The following is an 18,801-nucleotide window of genomic DNA, read 5'->3' on the forward strand; positions in this document are numbered from 1 at the left end:
ACCCCTGAAAGGCTGGATTTTTTGTGCTAAAAGGGCAAAAAATGAGACCCCCCCTGAAACTCTAAAACTTAAAGTCAGAGAAGTGAGCCAAATGGGCTTTTGAAATATCTCATGGCAACCAACTTCTGTGCCAAGTTTCAGCCAAATCGGTTGACCACAAGTTTTGGCCCCTGGAACACTTTCTCAGACAATGGCACTTAAACTGATAACCAGCTACGTAAGTCCCAAATACTCGAACGACAACTGATTCGTCCTGTGTTATTCAGGCATATGCGTGTTAGATTTGCCTGCCTTGTAGATGTTTGAAGCTTGCAAATTAACAGTTTTCCACATTGCGAAGGTTCTCCGTTTTTTGAGAAACCAAATGTCTTGGAACTTGAACACTATCAACGATTTCATGGCGATCCTGAGGTACCGCTTGCCCTTCCACTGAGTGGTTCTTTTTAACTCAAAGATAGCCTTTTCTCGCGAACTGTCGTTAGAATGGGTGTTCTAGTAGTTCCAATTACGCCGACTGCTCCAAAAATCAAATACAATCTGCGTATATACATTTAGCTGGTTAAAATGATTGCAATATCCCGCATCACAGAAGACTCGTTAACGTTATTTCTTGTTGTGCGGTCCAAGAATCAGTTTGAAGTTATAACTTCAAATTATGATTTTATCATTGCCGTGAGCAATTAAAGACACACTGTGAACTTGGCTCTTGTAAAAAAAGCAACTGCAGCTCAAGACCGAGATGTTTCAACTGTAAATCCAGGGTGCTTCAGTTTTCTGTGATTCGTTTGGAGATAACAATATAATGACGGAGGGGGAGGGGGGAGAGATCGGTGACCGAGATCTTATCCGTACTCCACGCTTAAAATTACAGAGAAACCTACGATCTCACTTTTAAAATAAAACAAAAACTTTTAAAAAATACAAGGTAAATAAAAAGACACAAAAACTGGTAACACCTCATTCTATCAGCTCAAAAGAAAATAATCTTAGCTCTAAAAAAGGAACCTTTGCTAATAATCTTCATAACCTCGACCATCCGTATTCCTTTTCCACGTCTTTTCTATTCTTGTGTTTTAGAAGTTTCATCAACTGAGAAGAAGACTCCATTCAGCAATACGATGAGCTGTTCAACACCCAAGCAAAAAGATTTATCTTTTATGTTTCGAGTTTTATCTTAATCGGCGGCTGTGTATTTCACGTTGTTGTTTTGCCGAGGACGACAACTGAGAAATGTACCAAAATTTCGTCCTCGTCGTCGTTGCTTTGAAGTCCCTATAATTAGGCGATTCTGCTATGAAGAGACCTGAGTCTAACCTTTATTTGCAGCTTTTACGATAAATAAGATGGATTGAACAAGTTTTATTAGGGATTCTCTTCTGGCATAAGCCATTTTAACGTGAAATGGAAATAATATTCGTGTGAGTCAAGATAATACAATACTCCGTAATCAGTGGATAACAGGCTGTATGTATTGGATTTATCACGGAATGGACTTTTAAAGATATACTCACACGTTTCTTCTTTCTCATATTTAATGTTCACCTTTGCTTGAAAACTGAATCGAACCCGCTATACTGGGGAGTATTTTGTCTCTCGTCTGCAATCCCATAGATGCAATTTTCCAATAATTTAACAAGAAATAACACAGTTGACTAGGGAAGAAGCTATTCAGTTTAATATGAAAGGAAAATGATGTTCGTGTGGGTGAAGATAATCCGCAGGATAATCCACAACTCCGTAGTCAAGTGGATGACAGGTTGTGTGTATTGGATATCACGGAATGGAGTTTTAAAAATACTCACACGTTTCTTGAAGACATCACTTAAAGGGGAAGTATCACGAAAATTTGATGTCATTTCAAAACCAAACAGAAACCAAAAATAACTGTCTAGTTTTGTTATAAATTATCACCCCAGCACAAAAAAAACTGTCGATTAGTGCCTCTGGCCAGAGACAGAATAGGCCGGTATGGATTGAAACTTGAAAAATGTTAGGCTAATGTTTTTCAAGTTCTCGCATTTTCGTTTCCAAAATGCGCTAGAACAGAGTACGAGTTGTTCCTGTCAAGAATTGAGTTGATTTCTCTCCTCTCGTTGTTCTAGAATTATTTTGTAGCAAAGTGAAGGTCTTATTTCACCATTCTTAACAAAAAAGGTCAAAAACCCCATGATACTGCCCCTTTAAGCAACGCCGTTCCAAAACATGAACCGTGCATCTAATTTTCAAACTGATCTGTAGTGGTTCAAAGCGCAAGCCAACGAAATGACTTATCCTTCAGTTGCTGTGATGTTAAAAATTCTTTTACATCGCTAATGATTGGCCATAAAACTGCAAGTTTTCCCTCTCCCCCTAAGGTGTATGACTCGTCTGTGCCTGATAAAAAGACAAAACCATATTTGCAGTTTCAAAGCAATGTGCTGGCATCCACTGACACCAGTATCGATGTAGAGCTGGTAAAAAGAACTTGTATAAAATGTTACCGGCGTTATAAAGTTCTACCTTACTGCAACTTCATCCCGTGACTGTCTTTAACAGGGTCACGGTATGAGACGTTGTGTCTTAAGACACCCAACCAGTCCTCAATACCCAAGATTTTGTCTTGCGTCTTTCCCCCGCTATACCATGAGAAGTTTCTTCCATAAGAGATGTGGATTTGTATATGCAAAGATTCCATTAATTTAAGAGTTGTAATCTCGAATATTTGGCAATGGACGGATAAAAATAAACATGTTTTTCGTTCTACAAAGGTGTAGGTGTTGTTTCAACTTCGTAAATGGTAAATAAAGATACACAGACCACTTGAGTCACATTTTTAGGGAACAAATGCAAACGTTTTAAAGCGAGCTCCCGAATTTTGGAAGCAGTGACAAGAACAATATAATCATTCTTTGCAGTCGTGAAATCAAATTTCATCTTCAGAATCTATTTTGCCTCGCATCAATCTTCAGTGCTTATTTCCGAATGGGCCCAATATATTTGACTGGTGTGTTTTTGTGCTTGTTCATGATCAATAACTCCTGACTGAGATTAAGAGGAAAAGTAAATAATTAATTTTTAATGCAAAGTAAACCACAAGGCAATTTGTTGTTGTTGTTGTTATTGTTTTTTGTTTTTTTTTGGGGGGGGGGGGGGTGGGGGCTGACAGGGATTCTGCCCCCCGCCCACACCAGTAGCTAGTAACGATCGTCCCATTTCTCCTTACAATATCGCTACTAATCAAATGTACGGGGCATGAGAATGGAACAAACGATCACAAAAGATAGTTTACTCCGGATGCTTGAACAAACTCCCACAGCTAGTACCTATCATAAGAAATCAGTGAGATCTCACTAGAACAGTAACGAGAACATGTATATTGATATTGGTGCTGAAACGGCTCTACATGGACGTCTGTCGTTGGGCCTTGTCCGTCTGTTTCTAGAAGCTCACACAGCTTTCCTTGAGTTCTACTCTCGGAATACTCTCTCGAAACCAGATAGCACACGCCTCCTTTAAAGGGGAAGTATCACGCAAATTTGCCGTTATTTCAAAACCCAAAAATGTTTGTCTGTCAGCAGAACTGAACAACGAAATAATTGTCTAGTTTGTTATAAAATATCACCCCAGTACAATAAAATTGTCGATTAGTGCCTCTGGCCAGAGACAGAGTAGGCCGGTATGGATTGAAACTTGAAAAACGTTAGGCTAATGTTTTTCAAGTTCTCACATTTTTGTTTCCAAAATGCGCTTGAACAGATCACAAGTTGTTCTTTTCAAGAATTGAATTAATTTCGTTCCTCTCGTCATTCTAGAATTATTTGGTAGCTGATTGAAGCTCTTTTTTCGTCATTTTTAACAAAAGATATCAAAAACCCCCATGATACTTCCCCCTTTAATTTAGACCTTCTTATTTCGCACACAGCTCTAGTGTTTCAGCGCGGCTAAGGTGCATAATTTCTGTCGGTTGTTTGTTTCTTGCTCCGGTAAATCCTGTGAGCCGTTCTAAGAGTTGGCAAAAAAAAGTTGGCACATGGAAACGTCTGATATATCCACACATATTTTCAAGCCATATAAAGGCTATTTTTATTATGTACTGCGTCTAAAATCTAAAGCTCTATAATAATTAAATAGTCCTTGAAGAAGCATGATTGTGTTTACATTGTTGACAAGAAGTCACTCAGACTGCAGCGGGTTCTTTGTTATCAGTTCTGGTCGATCACATTTCTAATAATTCACGTTAATAAACTTTTATGGATTTGAGAGCGACAATTTCCTGCTGTTTACTTATTTGCCATTATTATCAGCACTTCCCTTACAGCACTTAGTACACATCTCTATTACTTCAAGGCGAAATTTTCTCACAAATGAAAAACAAACAATTGGATTGACAGTTGAAGAAAAATAAAGCATGAAAACATCAAAAAACCACAAAATTCTATGCAGCGAGCACGAAAAAGCATAATTCTTATAGATTCCATAGGAGTAGGCCATGTACGGTATAAAGCATATGCCATAGGCTAACATCATACAAAAGGACATTTTTGCTGCCCTTGCGCTCTCATTGCACGCTTCCCGTTGAATGTGTGACGAAATTTGAGCTAAATGCTTGATTCGTCTTTTTAGGGTCACTGCAACAACGAAGTACAAAATGGTGATAAGAAATAATGGGAAAATAATAAATATAACCTCGGTTGCCGCAATGTAAGATGTGAAAACCGTCATGTTGCCAAAAACTACGGCAACGTCCCAGAGACCGCAATAAGTCATATTTTTATATTTTTCCAAGTTCATCGCCATCGTTAATGGAGTCCGTACTGCCAGTGCCAAAACCCAAGTGGAAGCGATAGCGATGGCACGGTATTTTGGAGAAATGATTCGAGATGTCATTGGGAACATGACTGCTATAAACCTGTCGACAGTTATCCAGGCAATACTTTGCACTGATACGGTCAATGAAGTTATTGTTAAAAATCTATACGCTTTGCATAAGATGGATCCTGTAATACCGCTCACGTGCCAATGAAACGAATTGGACGACATCTGGGTCAATTCGACTGGTATACCGGACAGAGAAAACACAAAGTCGGAAAGGGCCATATTCACGATGAAATAATTCACTGTCTTCCTCAAATCCTTGCGTTTGTAGATGACAATAATGAGCAGTGTATTCCCAATCAAACTTGTCAGTAAAACTGCGCAATAGGCAAGTACCTTGCAGATTTGAACGGCAACCGAGTCGGTAAAGGAAAATCCCCCAAGACTTTGCTGGCTGTTTGATTCATTTGCATCCATAGAGGTGTTATTAAACGTTGCCATCTCTCTTGTCCAATGCGTTTAATCTAGCCTCAGGCACGTGCTCGAATAGATTCTGTCTTAAGTGATCTCCCAGAGAAGAAAGGGCACACTGACCCCGATCAGTTCAGCTAGAGTTTTAACCTAGTCTAGTCAGCAGTACTTTCAAAACGCCGGAAGAAACCTAAAAGCACTGACAATCAAATATATGTCGCGTTTAAACATCAGTTACTTAGCTTGTCACAGCATTTTTGATTAAGTGTACAGTTTAATTTGCCAAAAATCATGTCATATTGTTTACAGGAATAAATTAAAAATACGTGAGTGACTTACTTTGAACTCGTTTAATCAGGGAAACCCAACCGTCCATCACGGTGGATATCTGTTCAGATGGCCAAGGCGCCTCAGAAATTCGGATTTAGTAGTAAGGAAAGTTTACAGTTTTCTTCGGCAAAATCTCAACTTAAAAAATTCCATAACATTGGAGAATTAATTCCTTTCTATTGATCGTTTGCATGTGACGTCATGGCGGCCATGTTGGTGCACAGGAAAAACAAGATTTTTCTCCTCTGGGAGTTCACTGCCATTTTTATGCAAATTACGTGAGCAAATTTTCTTTTGTTTTGTCCACTAACATGGCGGCAATACAAACCAAAGAAGTAAATATGTGGTTAAAAATGTGAAGAAAGATTAGTTTCCACGTTCTTCAAAAAAACAACTGCTAATAAATTCGGTGAATAAAATTATGTTACCTAAAAATTTCTACAACTCAAATTTACAGGTAAAGCATCCGAACAGATCAATCTGTATTGCCTACATGTTCTGGTTGTCCTTAGTAGCGAGAGACCGTAATAGCGGGCATTTATTTTCAGTCAATTGCAAACGTCTGTAATTTATCAGTTTTTGCTGGGGATTTAGCTGTTGTCCGTCTTATAAAGGTGTCCGCAATAGCGAGGTGTCCGAAAGGCGACAGTTGACTGTATAGCTGATCTCTTGTCATAATTACTGAGTTCCAGCCGGTTTTATCAGGGTCTACAAACACCGAAAAACTGATAAAGAGGCCGAGTATTCTTATTGTTTTCATTGAGGTTTTTGCTGATGAACACAAAGCGCAAATGGTTGATGCGACTTCTTTATCATGTCATACTTAATTGAGGGACTGGTATTGAAGCCTTGCCATGACAGCAATGGTGCAGCAATTTATGTTGGAAGGGCTGCGACCGTGCGCAATGCTTTGTTTTAACGTTCACATTTCCTTTGAATATCTTAACAGGAACGTTTCTATTGGTCAGTTGCTCCAACACTTTTAAAATCTATTGTGGTTTGTGCATGGTCAAGGACAAAAATGCTAATAAAAACATACAACAAAGAAGTTTGTCAGGCTTCACAACCATTGCGTTTTATTAACTATGATCATGCATAAGAACACAGTGCAATGCATTCTTTGTCTAACTAAGTTTAACAGTGATTTGTCTTGAGAAAAAGCAAATACATTCCTCAGTGTTTTCGTCACAGCTCTTGCATGTTAACGGGGCTCGGGAGATGAATCTCATTTAGTTTGAGCTATCATTCGAGTCACTCTGGGCGGCTGCTTTAAACAGGTTGTCAAACCAGAACTGATTCGACAAGGAAAAGCGATAAGCTAATGAAAGAACCGGCTGTTGTTTCAAAGCAGAGCTCAAGCTGATTAACAAGAACAGGACAACAGGAAACGAGAGAGCGAAAATTTCAAATGTCAGTTACTCATTTTACGTTTCAACACTTCCACAGATGCTAGTAGTTATGATAGAACGGAAACGTAAGGTAGGTCTCCCACATTGTTTTCTAAAAAATTCTTACTATGAATGTTTTATGTAGAATGAAACTAAATAAATTAAATGTATTTGTGAGATATAACATATGCGCGTATACAATGTACAAACCACTCTGCAGGTGAAAATGTTAATTACCGTTTTTAATTGGGTGTCCATACGCATGCACGTAATGTGGTGTCAGTGGTTGAAGATATAATGTTTAATGAGATTAAGAAGTAATGGTGAGACATGGATGGCAAAATGTAGTTTTTAAATATACATATATGTTTAACAATTACAGCAAAGTTAAAGTACACGACTTGGCAAGGCAAATAGTTTGACAGTCCGCAACCTCCGAATTGCATGTCTGATTGCATGTCTCGACATTGCCCGTACATTTCATTTTGCAACCTCCGCCGCGACAAAATTGTGTGCAGTTTTCGGCATTGCACTCCATGTTGCAGTTGGCTCCTCCGCAATATTGCTGGCAGGTGTTTGCAGTGCAAACCATCGATTCACAGGCTCCGTCATGACACGTCTGTGTACATTTGTCTGACGTTATGCAATGCATCTTTCGGCAATCTCCTTGGCTGCAGGTTTGGTGGTTGGAATGGAAAACTCCAAAATATGCCCAACCAAGAAAAGCACAACTTCTTTTTGGAGGACATTGTTGATAACATTCTCGTGTTACCGTCGAACATCGTACTGTTCTCAAGATTCCTTGCAGTCTTGAAGATTGTTCGGAAATAATACAACTTCTTAGATCACAGTAACGTCTACAGTATTTTGCATTGCATCCCAGAATGCAGTTCCCAGCTGGGCACCACTGCAAACATTCGTTCACGTTTGACAAGCAACTCATGCTACAGCCTCCCCCTCTGCACATTTGCAGACATGTTTCGGCTTCGCATTCCATGTTGCATCTTCCAGCGACGCACTCTTGAATGCAAAGTCTCGAGTTGCATATATACTTGTTACATGCACCACCCGTGCAGATCTGCGTGCATTTGAGAGGCGCTTTGCAATCAAATTCGCAGTTTCCACCTGGACAAATTTGAATTAAAGAGCCATGTGCGGTGTATTTATACTTCATGTCGCAGTTTCCTTCGGGACAGTTCTGAACACAAGTATTCGTAACAGTGTCCGCGTTACAGTAAAGGTATCGAGGACCAAGATGCGCTGCTTCTAGATCCATGACAGCTTTCATAGTGTACATACAATGTCCTCCATCGCACGATGGCAGGCATGTATCTGCTTCGCAAATCATCGTACACTTTCCACCTTTGCATACCTGTTCACATATTTTGACGCCAGGCGGACAGCGCATGGTACATTTTCCCGCCTCACATCTTTGAATACATCGTTCGGCGCCGTTCGAACAGACCATGCTACAACCACCCATGTAGCAGGTCTGTTCACATGTTTTCCCTGCACAATCCATCGCCTGACAGTTTCCTCGTATGCAAGTCTGATTGCAGTTCTCAGAATTACAAAGCATATGTGCACATCTGCCAGTAACACATTGTTGCACACACGAGAATGGCACATGGCACTGTAAGTGACAACTAGCACTGTTACAATTTTGTTGACAAAAACGATACCGCGGACTCTCTCGGCATATCATTTGATGATCACCAGTCTCACGGTATTGATGGCACGCATTTTTGTAGATCAAGTTGCATTGGATTGGTGAGAATGGGCGAAGACCACCGTAACTCACAGCTTGCAGATCTAGAAGTACCACAGTGAGGAAAACTCCAACAGCGGGACGCATGGTTTTCAGCTGAAATTCAAATATACTTAATTAGTGGCAATATGGCAATCCACTTAGCCCTTCGCACTGTTGTTGATTAAAAGTTCCATGTTAAAAGATACTACTGATCGTCTAGCACTTTAATGATTATAGTACAAAGCTTAGGTTAAACAATAAAAATACTTCGGAAGTACTGAACAAAGGAATACTTTTAATGTATGTTATAACTTAATTCTGAAACAAATTGCCGTTCAAATCAGCTTATGAGATTACTAACGAGAAAATGGACAAAACAAATGCTGGCCATGGGTAAAAGGAATATCTACAAAATACATTACTGATGTTAACGATTATAAATCACACAGATCCTTGCACTTTCTCGAGGCAACTTACTCTTTTAAACTTCCGTAGATTACCACTGGCTATCGCGCGTTACCTTATATTTCTTCGGTGCTACACTGATAACAGTGGGAATTCTGTGATCGTCTCTATCCAAGTGAATCCCTGGTCCTGTGTCTCACATTTTTATGATATTTTGCCAAGTTCCCCCTCTAAATTTGTCATTAATTGATACTGACGCCGGAAAAAAAAACATGAATAAAAATATAGTGTTTCAATACTTTATCTCCTACGTGCTCCATAGTTCATTATTTTTCTATCAAAGTTAATCCCATGACCTGAAATGTTTTTCAGCGTCTTGCTGACTCCTTTTGGATTGGGCAATATTCGCCTTTAGCGTTAGAATTATGATCTGAAATGTTTCTCAAGAATAATTCCGGTTTCTTAAGTGTGGTCGTAGAAACCTATTTAAAGTGTTCTTGGTATAATCTGGATTATAAATCGTGACACATGACTACTTTAAGAGGCTTACTCCCCTGTGTTGATAACCCCAAAAGGTCTACATTTAACGAAACTCCTCTGGTGTAATGGAAAAGAAATTTCCCTGTACATGTATTTAAGTGTGGTTTGGTCTGTAGATGTCAGGGCTGATATCAAGTTTGTAAAACTGGGCGTGTTTTCGTCTGGTATACTGTCGAGTCTCCGACCTTTGGAAAAGGCTTAAATAGAGGCGGGCGAGGTTTTGTATTCGCTGGGTCAAGGGGGGGTTGACATTGCGTGTAATTGCCAACAGCCTTCTGTACCGTTTTTTTTTTTATTTATTTATTTATTTATTTATTTTATTTTTAATCTATGTGGCACTGTGTAGTTTCGCCCCCAAAGTTGGGTCAATCCAGTCCATGTTACAATCGAAGAGATTTAAAATGTCCTTCAATGTTCATAATACTGTGTGACTTAGTATTTGTTTATTTATTAAGTGCTTAAACAGGAAAACCAAGTTCAGCATGAAAGCACTAGTTCAAATGGGACTCTGTATGACGATATATCTATCGCATTACTCAAGAGTCGTACATTTAAATACGTGTGTACATTGATAGACTTTTTCACCATTATACACGGGAAATGTCTTTATTTCTAATATAAAATTAAATCTTGAGTTGATTGCTTTTCAAAACACAGTGGAAGATAAGATCAATGCTAAGAGTAAGTGCAAAGGTCAAGTTGCTTTGCCGTATTTAGTATATATTCTTAATTGAGATAATCTTATCTTGATTGGAGCAACAACAATTTACTTATCTTTTCAAACTCAAGCCACCGTGTTTACGAACTATCAAGAATGGCTAGGCTGACTTATTTGTCAAACAGTTAACTTTAAAGGGGCACTGTCAAAATACTTTGCTCCGAACATGAAATTGCTTGGCTTAGAGTTCGATCTGAGGAAATCATTAGGTGATTTCCTTGGAAGGACAAATTTCAATCAGTTTTGAGTGAGTTTTCCAAAAAAATTGGCTGATTTCTTCTCTGTTTCCATCCTGGTTAAGGCCGTCTGGCAACAAAGTTTTACCTCTCTCTATGAGGTAGGCCTCTCTCGCTTTTCACCGGAGTGCGTTGTTGTTGGGTTGTAATTCCAGAGGCCTACCTCATAGAGATTATCATCAAAAAGTGGTTTGCAGTAGAGTGTCCTCAATTGAGAACTAAACAGATAACAAGATTATAAATCTCTTGCTGAGAGCAAGGGCGCGCGTTTGCCTGAAATTCGTCTAAGTTACAGTTATGTTTTCAAACGTTTGTTGAAAATGAGCTGCCGATTTAAGAAATGCAAAAGCGAAAGGTGTTTTAAAGCACTTCGTTTCAAAGATAAGGTAAGATATGTCACGATGTATGTGTAACATCTGGCGCGTGGATAGAAAAATAGAATTTTTTTAGACTTCTAAAACATAGCTGTTGGCAAAAAAAAAATCGTGTGAGTGACTTGTTTTGAAGATAAGATAGGATAAAATAGGCCGCAATGTAAGTAAAATTTGACATCTGGTGCATGGATAGAAAAAACAAATGCCCCCGATGGATCGTGCTGGCCATCATTTGTTGAAGTCGCCTTTTAATTTCCTGAATATTGAAGAGTACAAACTTTACTTGAATTTTCACGCCGTTTGTGCACAGTGGCGTCCCAATTCATAGCAAATGACCTTTCTCCTTTGATAGAATAATGTCTTGCGAGTCCTTTGTGTGTCTGGGTAATTTCCCAGCCTTCTAGTAGTTGACTTAAATTACTGATAAGCGGGCATGCCCGTGGCCACCATTTATCAATCCCATCCGGCGGTTTCTTTATTTTGTTTCCCAGCAAAAAGGAGTCTACCCAAAGCAATGCCCTGCCAACAGCGATGAGATTTATGATAAGCAAAATGAAGCATAATGAACGTCTAGCCTAAAAACGATAACACCAACTTTAACCAACGGAAGCTGAACGGAAGTGGCTAGAAGATTAGTTTTCAGTCAGTTGCGTAACAATTGTTTTCGGGATCACGCGCGGTTTCGTTGACGTTTACACTAAGTATGGCTAAGCATAGTTATGTCTCTCGTAAATTGTTTGATATTCTATTGTTCGCCTTCCCAGCCCGTCATTGAACAAGCCTTGCGCCTTACGAAGGATCAAGCAACTTGCATGCCTCGATAAATTATTCTCAGTTAACGTTATTTTCATGAAAAGTAGCCTTACTAGCGCCGTTAGCATATACAAAATTCAATAGAATGTTTACTCTAAAATGAGTTTAGTAGGGCTAATTAACTGATATATCGAAAAGAGTAATCAATCGGTCGCCGAGTCTACGTAAAAGTTAGAACCAAAAAATAAACTTGGGGGCAGGTGTGTATGTGGGTGGTCAGGGTGGAGGGGAGGGGGGTTTAGTAACAACTTACTGTAGCTACATCAAAACCAGATGCTTTAATTTGTTATCACTGAAACACTGAAAGGATACCAATGCCGTGATTATTGAATTGTATGAATTATGACTTGTACTGCACATGTCCATAGCCCACCCGTTGCTATTTCTTTAATTACATGTGATGTATGCTTGCTATTGACGATTTCTTTCTGGATTGGGCGCGAGAAAAGTTTGATCTACAATTTGTTTTTATTTTGGTCTAGGTTACACTTTCGTCTTACCACAAGAACTAGGTCTAACAGTCATCGGAAAAATTAAAAATAAGTCGTGTTAAAACTCTTACGTAAAACTGCGCGTTGTTTGTTACCACAACTTCCAGCGCCCATCTCGTGTGCACAGCGTCAACAGTTCAATCAGTCACGCATTTTATACATCTCAGAAGTAACATTTGAAGGCAAGCGCTAGTTCACATTCAGTAATGTTCTAAAACATTGCACTCCGATCGATCGTTGAGGTTGTCTCTGCATAGTTAACTCTTTTATAGGCGAAATCGGACTTGGACGCACCATGTACTCTCGAGTTTTAAGTTCTGTGCACTGAGTAAAGTGCATGGGGTGATATTAAACTATATTTTGTGATCACTGCTCTATTCTGTGAAAGACGTTTGGGAAGTGGCTAGGGTAAAAGCATATGACCTGTTAATGTCTTTAGTTCTTGATGTTGTGCATATGAAATGTAAAGTGCACTTACCTACAAGCCGTATTCTCTTAAGTACCAATCTTTACTCAGCGTAGTGTATCATCCCGTCCAACAGTTTACCGGGACATGTTCAGGTTGATTTCGTGAACAAGTTCGGAGGTAGTCGTGTTCGTTCGGCATGAGATCTGTTGTAAAAGCTTCTAGAAGTTTCTTTGTAGCATACCGTACGGATAAACAAATGGTGCACAATAAAAACAACTTTTCTTTCTTGTTCTAAAACAGATTGTATTTACCCAGAAAATAAAGTTAATGGTTTTACACAATGTGTTTCCCTAGAAAGAGCAGAAGTTGTCCATTAAAAGGAAATTTGATTTTCCTTAAAAAAAAAAAAATGCATTATCTTTTGATCGTTGGCGGCAAAAAAACAAACGAGTAGCCTCGGGGAAAACATCGACTTCTTTAATTTCGCAGATCTAATCTATCATGAATTTGTTTCAGGGATTATCATGAAACAAATACGGTGACGGATCAGCTGTAAACGGTACTTATTTGGTGCTATATATAGATTGCTACAGATTGATTTTCGTGTGCTATGGCTGTTCTGAAGTGAGGGCTTTGATTATCCCTGAGTTTTTCGTTCATTGACCCCCATTTCCATCCATTGGTACTTTTGCTGAAATAGCTCACCATGCTTAACAGCTGCGGAATCGTTTCTAGAAAACCTTTTTCTTTTCCATTTCTTTGTCAGTTTTAATATAATGTACTGATGACGTTTTATATTTCACAATAGCCAAACCACATTTGCTTTTATGGGTTTTAAACTGTGTTTGTAAAATTGAACTGACCGTATTTAATTATGTCAGTGTGTGCCTGAGATCTCCGCAAAGATGGATATTACAAGGTCTCATCCCCCAGTCTCTTGACTTTGTTCAAATAAATGCACTGTTCTTCTCATGCAATAAGAGGTCAGGCTGACATACAGACCATTGACTTACGAATCTACAAAAATATATTGGGTGTTTTGCAATGAATAAGACGATTATCTCCCTCACTGCGGGTCCGATTAGTGGAATGAACAGAAATCTCCGTAAAACAAATATCCCAGAAAGCTACAACTTTGTTTTAGAGTCCTGTCTTGCTGACATTCGCGATTTAGCATCGCACAACGCAACCAGCTTCTGGAAATTGCCTCAATTGTCAGACCACTTATTGAAATAAGACAGGTGCCAGAGACTTTATGCCGGCCAGAACACCACTACACTGCAAACGTTCTTTCAAGTATTTGACAAACAATTAATTAATACCACATTCTCCCTACTCTGCCCCTCTCCTCCTGCGCCAGTGCAAACTGCATCTTCCAGTGACAGACTCTTGAATGCAAAGTTTTGAGTTACACAGATACTTGTCGCACACACCAATCGTGCATATCTGATTGAATTTGAGAGGTGTTTTCCAATCAAATTGATAGTTTCCTCCTGGTCGAAGTTAATCTGTGATCATACCCTCCCTCCTTCCCTCTTACAAAAAGACGTCAAAGTTGAATTAAACAGCTACCCATGCCATGTTGGGTGTATTTATATTTTATGCTGAAATTTACTTCGGGACAATTCTGACTTGTTTAGGTTCCCATCACAACCGCATATTTCGTTGCAGTGTCGGGGTGTTTGAACCCTCCAACTATACTTGCGCTCCCGATAACTCAATCGCATCACCGCTAATATGGTAGTGAGCTACAAACCATCTTGTATTTCCCGCCCTTGCACGTCTCTCTACACCTTATAGTGCCATCGTACCTTTGATCTGAACACGCCTCTTGACTTTGCTTGTTCAACCCATGAAGCAGTTAGATCCAGTTAGTCACGCTCACAAATTTTCCCGCCACAATTGATGACGTGACATCTTCAAGGTTGCATATTTTGACTTCCGCTTCCTGAATTGTAGACTGATATTTTATCAATGTCGCATTGGGCAGCTACAATGTAGGCATCTCCGTTTGATGTGATTGACGAATGAAGTTGGAAACGGAAAATTGGCGGTGTTACAGGTTTACTGACAAAGCTTTTTTTGCATATCAAGTTGCACCGAGTGGCAGGAATGACCTCTTCAAAGATTTTTCTTTGAGTCACTTTAAGGGTCTCCAGTCACTATTCTATAATAGGCATATTCTGCTAATTTGCTGAGCTCCTCATGCACGTGGCTGTGCCTGTACTGTGCATATGTATGTGATTAAGTTTTCCTTTTGCTCTGCTTCAAGTTGACATTTCCCGCTGGCGGCTTTAAATTTATCTCAAAGTTCAATCGCGTTCTGAGTGGTCGGTCCGTAATGAAGGATTATTTATCAGATATTATCTTGTAAACAATCTGTAGACACAGTGTATTTAAAACTCATTACCTTATCTGCACGATTTGATGGCTCGCGTCGCCTTACAAGTGAGACGCCCAAGGTGTTTGACCACAATGAGCGGTTTCTTTTTGGCAGAGCTTCATCCACTTCCATTCATGGCATAAGCATCGATTTTCGCTCTCATCTAGCTGAAACATGCCGAGTGGAAAAAGTGTTTCACAATTAAATTTGACCACCAGTTACACAGTCATTCACTCCACTCCTGTGATGTTGTAGACAAATGTTGTCTCCTTGATTTTCTTCTCCCGAGTGGTATCAAGAAGTGGAGTCTGCGAGGTGGTCACTCTGGTGTCATTCGGACGGCATACCACGCGTTTTAGTTTTCATATAATTTTAGTCTTTTGAATACTTTTTGGATATTGTTGTTTTGTAGCTTTCTGAAGTTTGGGAAAATCGGCCGTACTACAAAGTGGCATATCCAAGTAACCGCCGGTTTGAAATCATGACGTAATTTCCACGTCGTATGACGTTATCATTGTCCCTTGAGAACTCAAAGGAAACATCTTTCGACGTACTATTTACCCTCCAAGTTGAAGTTATCAAAGGGGGAATATCCTTCCACCCTTAACTGCCCCTCCGCGACCAATCTTTGGGTACCTTTCGCGTTTTGGAATTCAATTTAATAAGGACGCGTGATAGTTTATAACAGTTTTATTGTGTTTACAATTCTTCTTTGTATAAGACCACATCAAGGTTCGATTTCCAAATGCAGGTGTCCTGCAAGAATTGAAATTTATATAATTATGTCAAGCAAGAGTTGTAACATTAAGTAGAAGCTCTTCTTGTTACTATTATTGATTTGTAAGATTAAATGAGTAAACGGTCATCTGCTCCGCAAATCTGACTAGTTCTCTCACCGATTTACTATTTCTGTCGAGGTATTATTTTAAGAACAGAGAGTTATTCTTCATTTTAGGTTTGAAATATCGTAATTGTGTCACTGAACAAAAGAAAAAATAGACAACTTGCCTTTCTATGTGATTTTATCTTTCTATTGCTTTCTTTCCAACTTCTTTAAATATATCTGGTATGCAGTTTTCCAGTTATTCAGTTATAGCCAAAGTAAATGTAAAATAACCGTTAACAATTACAGACTTAAGTTTAAGACTCACCCTTGAGCAATCTTTCCTCAACTTACTTTGGTTAATCAACACAGTCCGCATGTCTTTCGGCAGCTTTTCTGCGCCATGTTTGGTTTGAATGCGCAGACCCATTTCGCGCATCCATAGGCCGCGTCTTTACAGCCGTTTCCTGGCGTAGAAAAAGGAACCACTATATTAAATTGACATTATTGAATTAATAAAAACTGGATCATTGTATAATGCAATTCCAGGGATTTGATTGGCTCACCGACCATGATATATGAGCCATTATACCATGCCCGAGAAAAAGAGACTATTTTGTATTGTCTTCTGGTTGTTTTTGCAAAGGGAAACTAGTAAGATCTAGCTATCAATATTCTTGATTGTTTTGATTAAAACAGTAAGCACCGAGTTGGGTAAAATCATCTCATATCCAACAAGCGCGAGTGGAATAATTGTAAAATACGCTCTTTAGATAAAGAAAGAAACATCAAAAAACGATTTCAAATGATTGATTGATAAACCAGACTTACGATGTTGGTTAATTGAATAAACTCGATAAAAACATTTGAAAAGCTCTTTAAATACATCTGCTGCAGATAAAAGGCTCTACTCACCAGTTTCACTAGTTTGCAATATATCAATTTCCACCGCTAATGCTCGGAGTTGTAGCTATTAAACTATTAATATACAACTCAGCCATGTGTTGCAATCTTTTGCATGTTAATATAATTGGATAGGTATTTGGGATTATTATTTCCCTTCAAAAATTGTGTTCTGGCATTTCGTTACTGTTCAAAACGTTTCCATTCACTAAATGGAGGTTCGTTTTCCCTTTGTCCCAAGATTACAGGTTGACAAGTCTGACACCTTACCTTAAGTTTACACGCTACAAATGTAAGCACCGCGTTATGCTGGGTTGTCTTCTCTTGAGTCATGTTGTCTAGTTTTCTATGCAAAGCATCAAGTGTATTGTTAATACAAATTTACATAGAACAACACTGTTTGATCACATTAAGCTCACCATTGTTATAGCAGCACCGGAAACGTTGTAAAACTCGGAAGAAGAGACTTTAAAGTGCCCCTAACCCTTCAATTTGTTTTCTTTTGGTAGATTTCCCTATCTTTCAAGAAGTCATTTTCGAAAAAAATTTTGAGAAATATTGAATTCTTCTTTTTTTTTTTACGAGCGCTAGAAGTGAAGGCAGTCTTGTCAATATTTTCACCTATCATTCGCATTAGTCCCCCACTCGGCCAAATATGGAGCGTGAGGTAAGAAAAGGACATCGTGCAAAAATATCCGAAGATTCGCGGTAATGCTTCAATTGTAAACAGAGAAAATGGTTGAAAAATGTGTGGTTTTTGGATGCAGCAACTCTCGAAATGTAGAGAAAGGAATCAGCATGCATAAGATTCCTTCTAAATCCTTCTGGTGTCCTTTTCTTACGTCACAGCTAAGAAAGTGTCAAATATCGGACGCTTCTCGTAGGCTTGTTCCTAATGAGCCCACGAGACAAAAATTTGTCCAGCGGGGCTTAAAGTGCGCAAAAATTTAAAAATTTCAGTAACTTTTAGCGCTCGTAAAATAAAAAGGATTCAATATTTCTAAAAAGAATTTTCGAAAATGAGTTCTTCACAGATATGGAAATCTACCAAAAGAAAACAAATTGAAGGGTTAGGGGCACTTTAATACTTGAGACCTTGACTACAATTCTACATCTTACAACTGACGCTATAACACCTTTCTAGAATAATAAATCACATTGAAACTGCTTAAATTACATTGAAGCACGCACGCGAAAGAATCTAACACAGTATGACAAACATTGTTACCTTTTTCCCAAACTGTGCTCTTGATACAAATGCGTCAAGGTACAACACAACGTCGCCTATTCGCTAGAATGTGATCATAACACAAACTTGCTATATCGTAGAACTTTAGCCGATACTTCTCAAACTCATTAATAATTCATGCAGTCAAAAGCCAATAAATGACCTCCATTTCGGTCAGGTGGATGAATCTTGATACCCCAATGAAACACCAGATGAAACACCACCAGGTTTTCATCTGAGATGAAACATGTTTTTCATCTGAGATCAAACATTTGCATTTTAATGAGATTAATTTCTTATTGTTTCATTTGAGAAGACATGTCAAAAACTCGGGCTTCGTGCTTTATCACGGGTTCCAAATACCTCGAAACAGATGAAAGCACTCGGCCTGCGGCCTCGTGCTTTCATCTGTTTCTCAGTGTTTGGAACCCGTGATAAAGCACTCGCCCTCGTTTTTGACATATTACTTAAAAGGTATAAATACCTCCACGACACTGTGCCTTGTGGTAGTGTAATATAATTGATTGACCGATTGACCCTCTCACTGACTAGCTAAATGACCGACTGACAGAATGACCAAATGACCGACCGAATGACCGACAGAATGACTGATTGGTATTGCTGTTGGACAGATAGTTGGAAGGGGACAAACGATAGAACGCGTATGTACTATAACGCTTGATTTACTGTTTGACTGACTCACTGACTGACTGATTGACAAACCGACTGACCGACTGACTGACTG

The 18,801-nt window shown here is 39.0% G+C and overlaps 2 protein-coding genes across 6 annotated transcripts; both read right to left on the reverse strand.

Annotated features, from left to right (window-relative positions):
* Nucleotides 1-4,082: 4,082 nt before the first annotated feature.
* Nucleotides 4,083-5,290, reverse strand: LOC146482285 (neuromedin-U receptor 2-like). Its single transcript, XM_085107099.1, has one exon. The coding sequence runs from the start codon at nucleotides 5,269-5,271 to the stop codon at nucleotides 4,264-4,266; it is 1,008 nt and encodes a 335-aa protein (XP_084963225.1). The 5' UTR covers nucleotides 5,272-5,290; the 3' UTR covers nucleotides 4,083-4,263.
* A 1,146-nt stretch (nucleotides 5,291-6,436) lies between these two features.
* On the reverse strand, nucleotides 6,437-16,433 carry LOC146482286 (uncharacterized). Of its 5 annotated transcripts, none has more exons than XM_085107102.1 (2): nucleotides 16,280-16,433; nucleotides 6,437-8,847 (listed from the first exon to the last, which is right to left on the reverse strand). In XM_085107102.1, exon 2 carries the CDS (start codon nucleotides 8,836-8,838, stop codon nucleotides 7,360-7,362), a length of 1,479 nt encoding a protein of 492 aa, XP_084963228.1. In that variant the 5' UTR covers nucleotides 8,839-8,847; nucleotides 16,280-16,433; the 3' UTR covers nucleotides 6,437-7,359. The 5 variants fall into 5 exon arrangements, 4 of the variants coding, with proteins under 4 accessions (XP_084963228.1, XP_084963227.1, XP_084963229.1 ...); XM_085107101.1 differs by lacking the exon at nucleotides 16,280-16,433 and adding an exon at nucleotides 12,789-12,878; XM_085107103.1 differs by lacking the exon at nucleotides 16,280-16,433 and adding an exon at nucleotides 9,254-9,391.
* Between the last annotated feature and the right edge of the window lie 2,368 nt (nucleotides 16,434-18,801).

The sequence above is a fragment of the Pavona decussata genome, unplaced genomic scaffold (genome assembly GCF_977016875.1).
Source record: "Pavona decussata unplaced genomic scaffold, jaPavDecu1.1 SCAFFOLD_46, whole genome shotgun sequence".
NCBI classification, from domain to species: domain Eukaryota; kingdom Metazoa; phylum Cnidaria; class Anthozoa; order Scleractinia; family Agariciidae; genus Pavona; species Pavona decussata.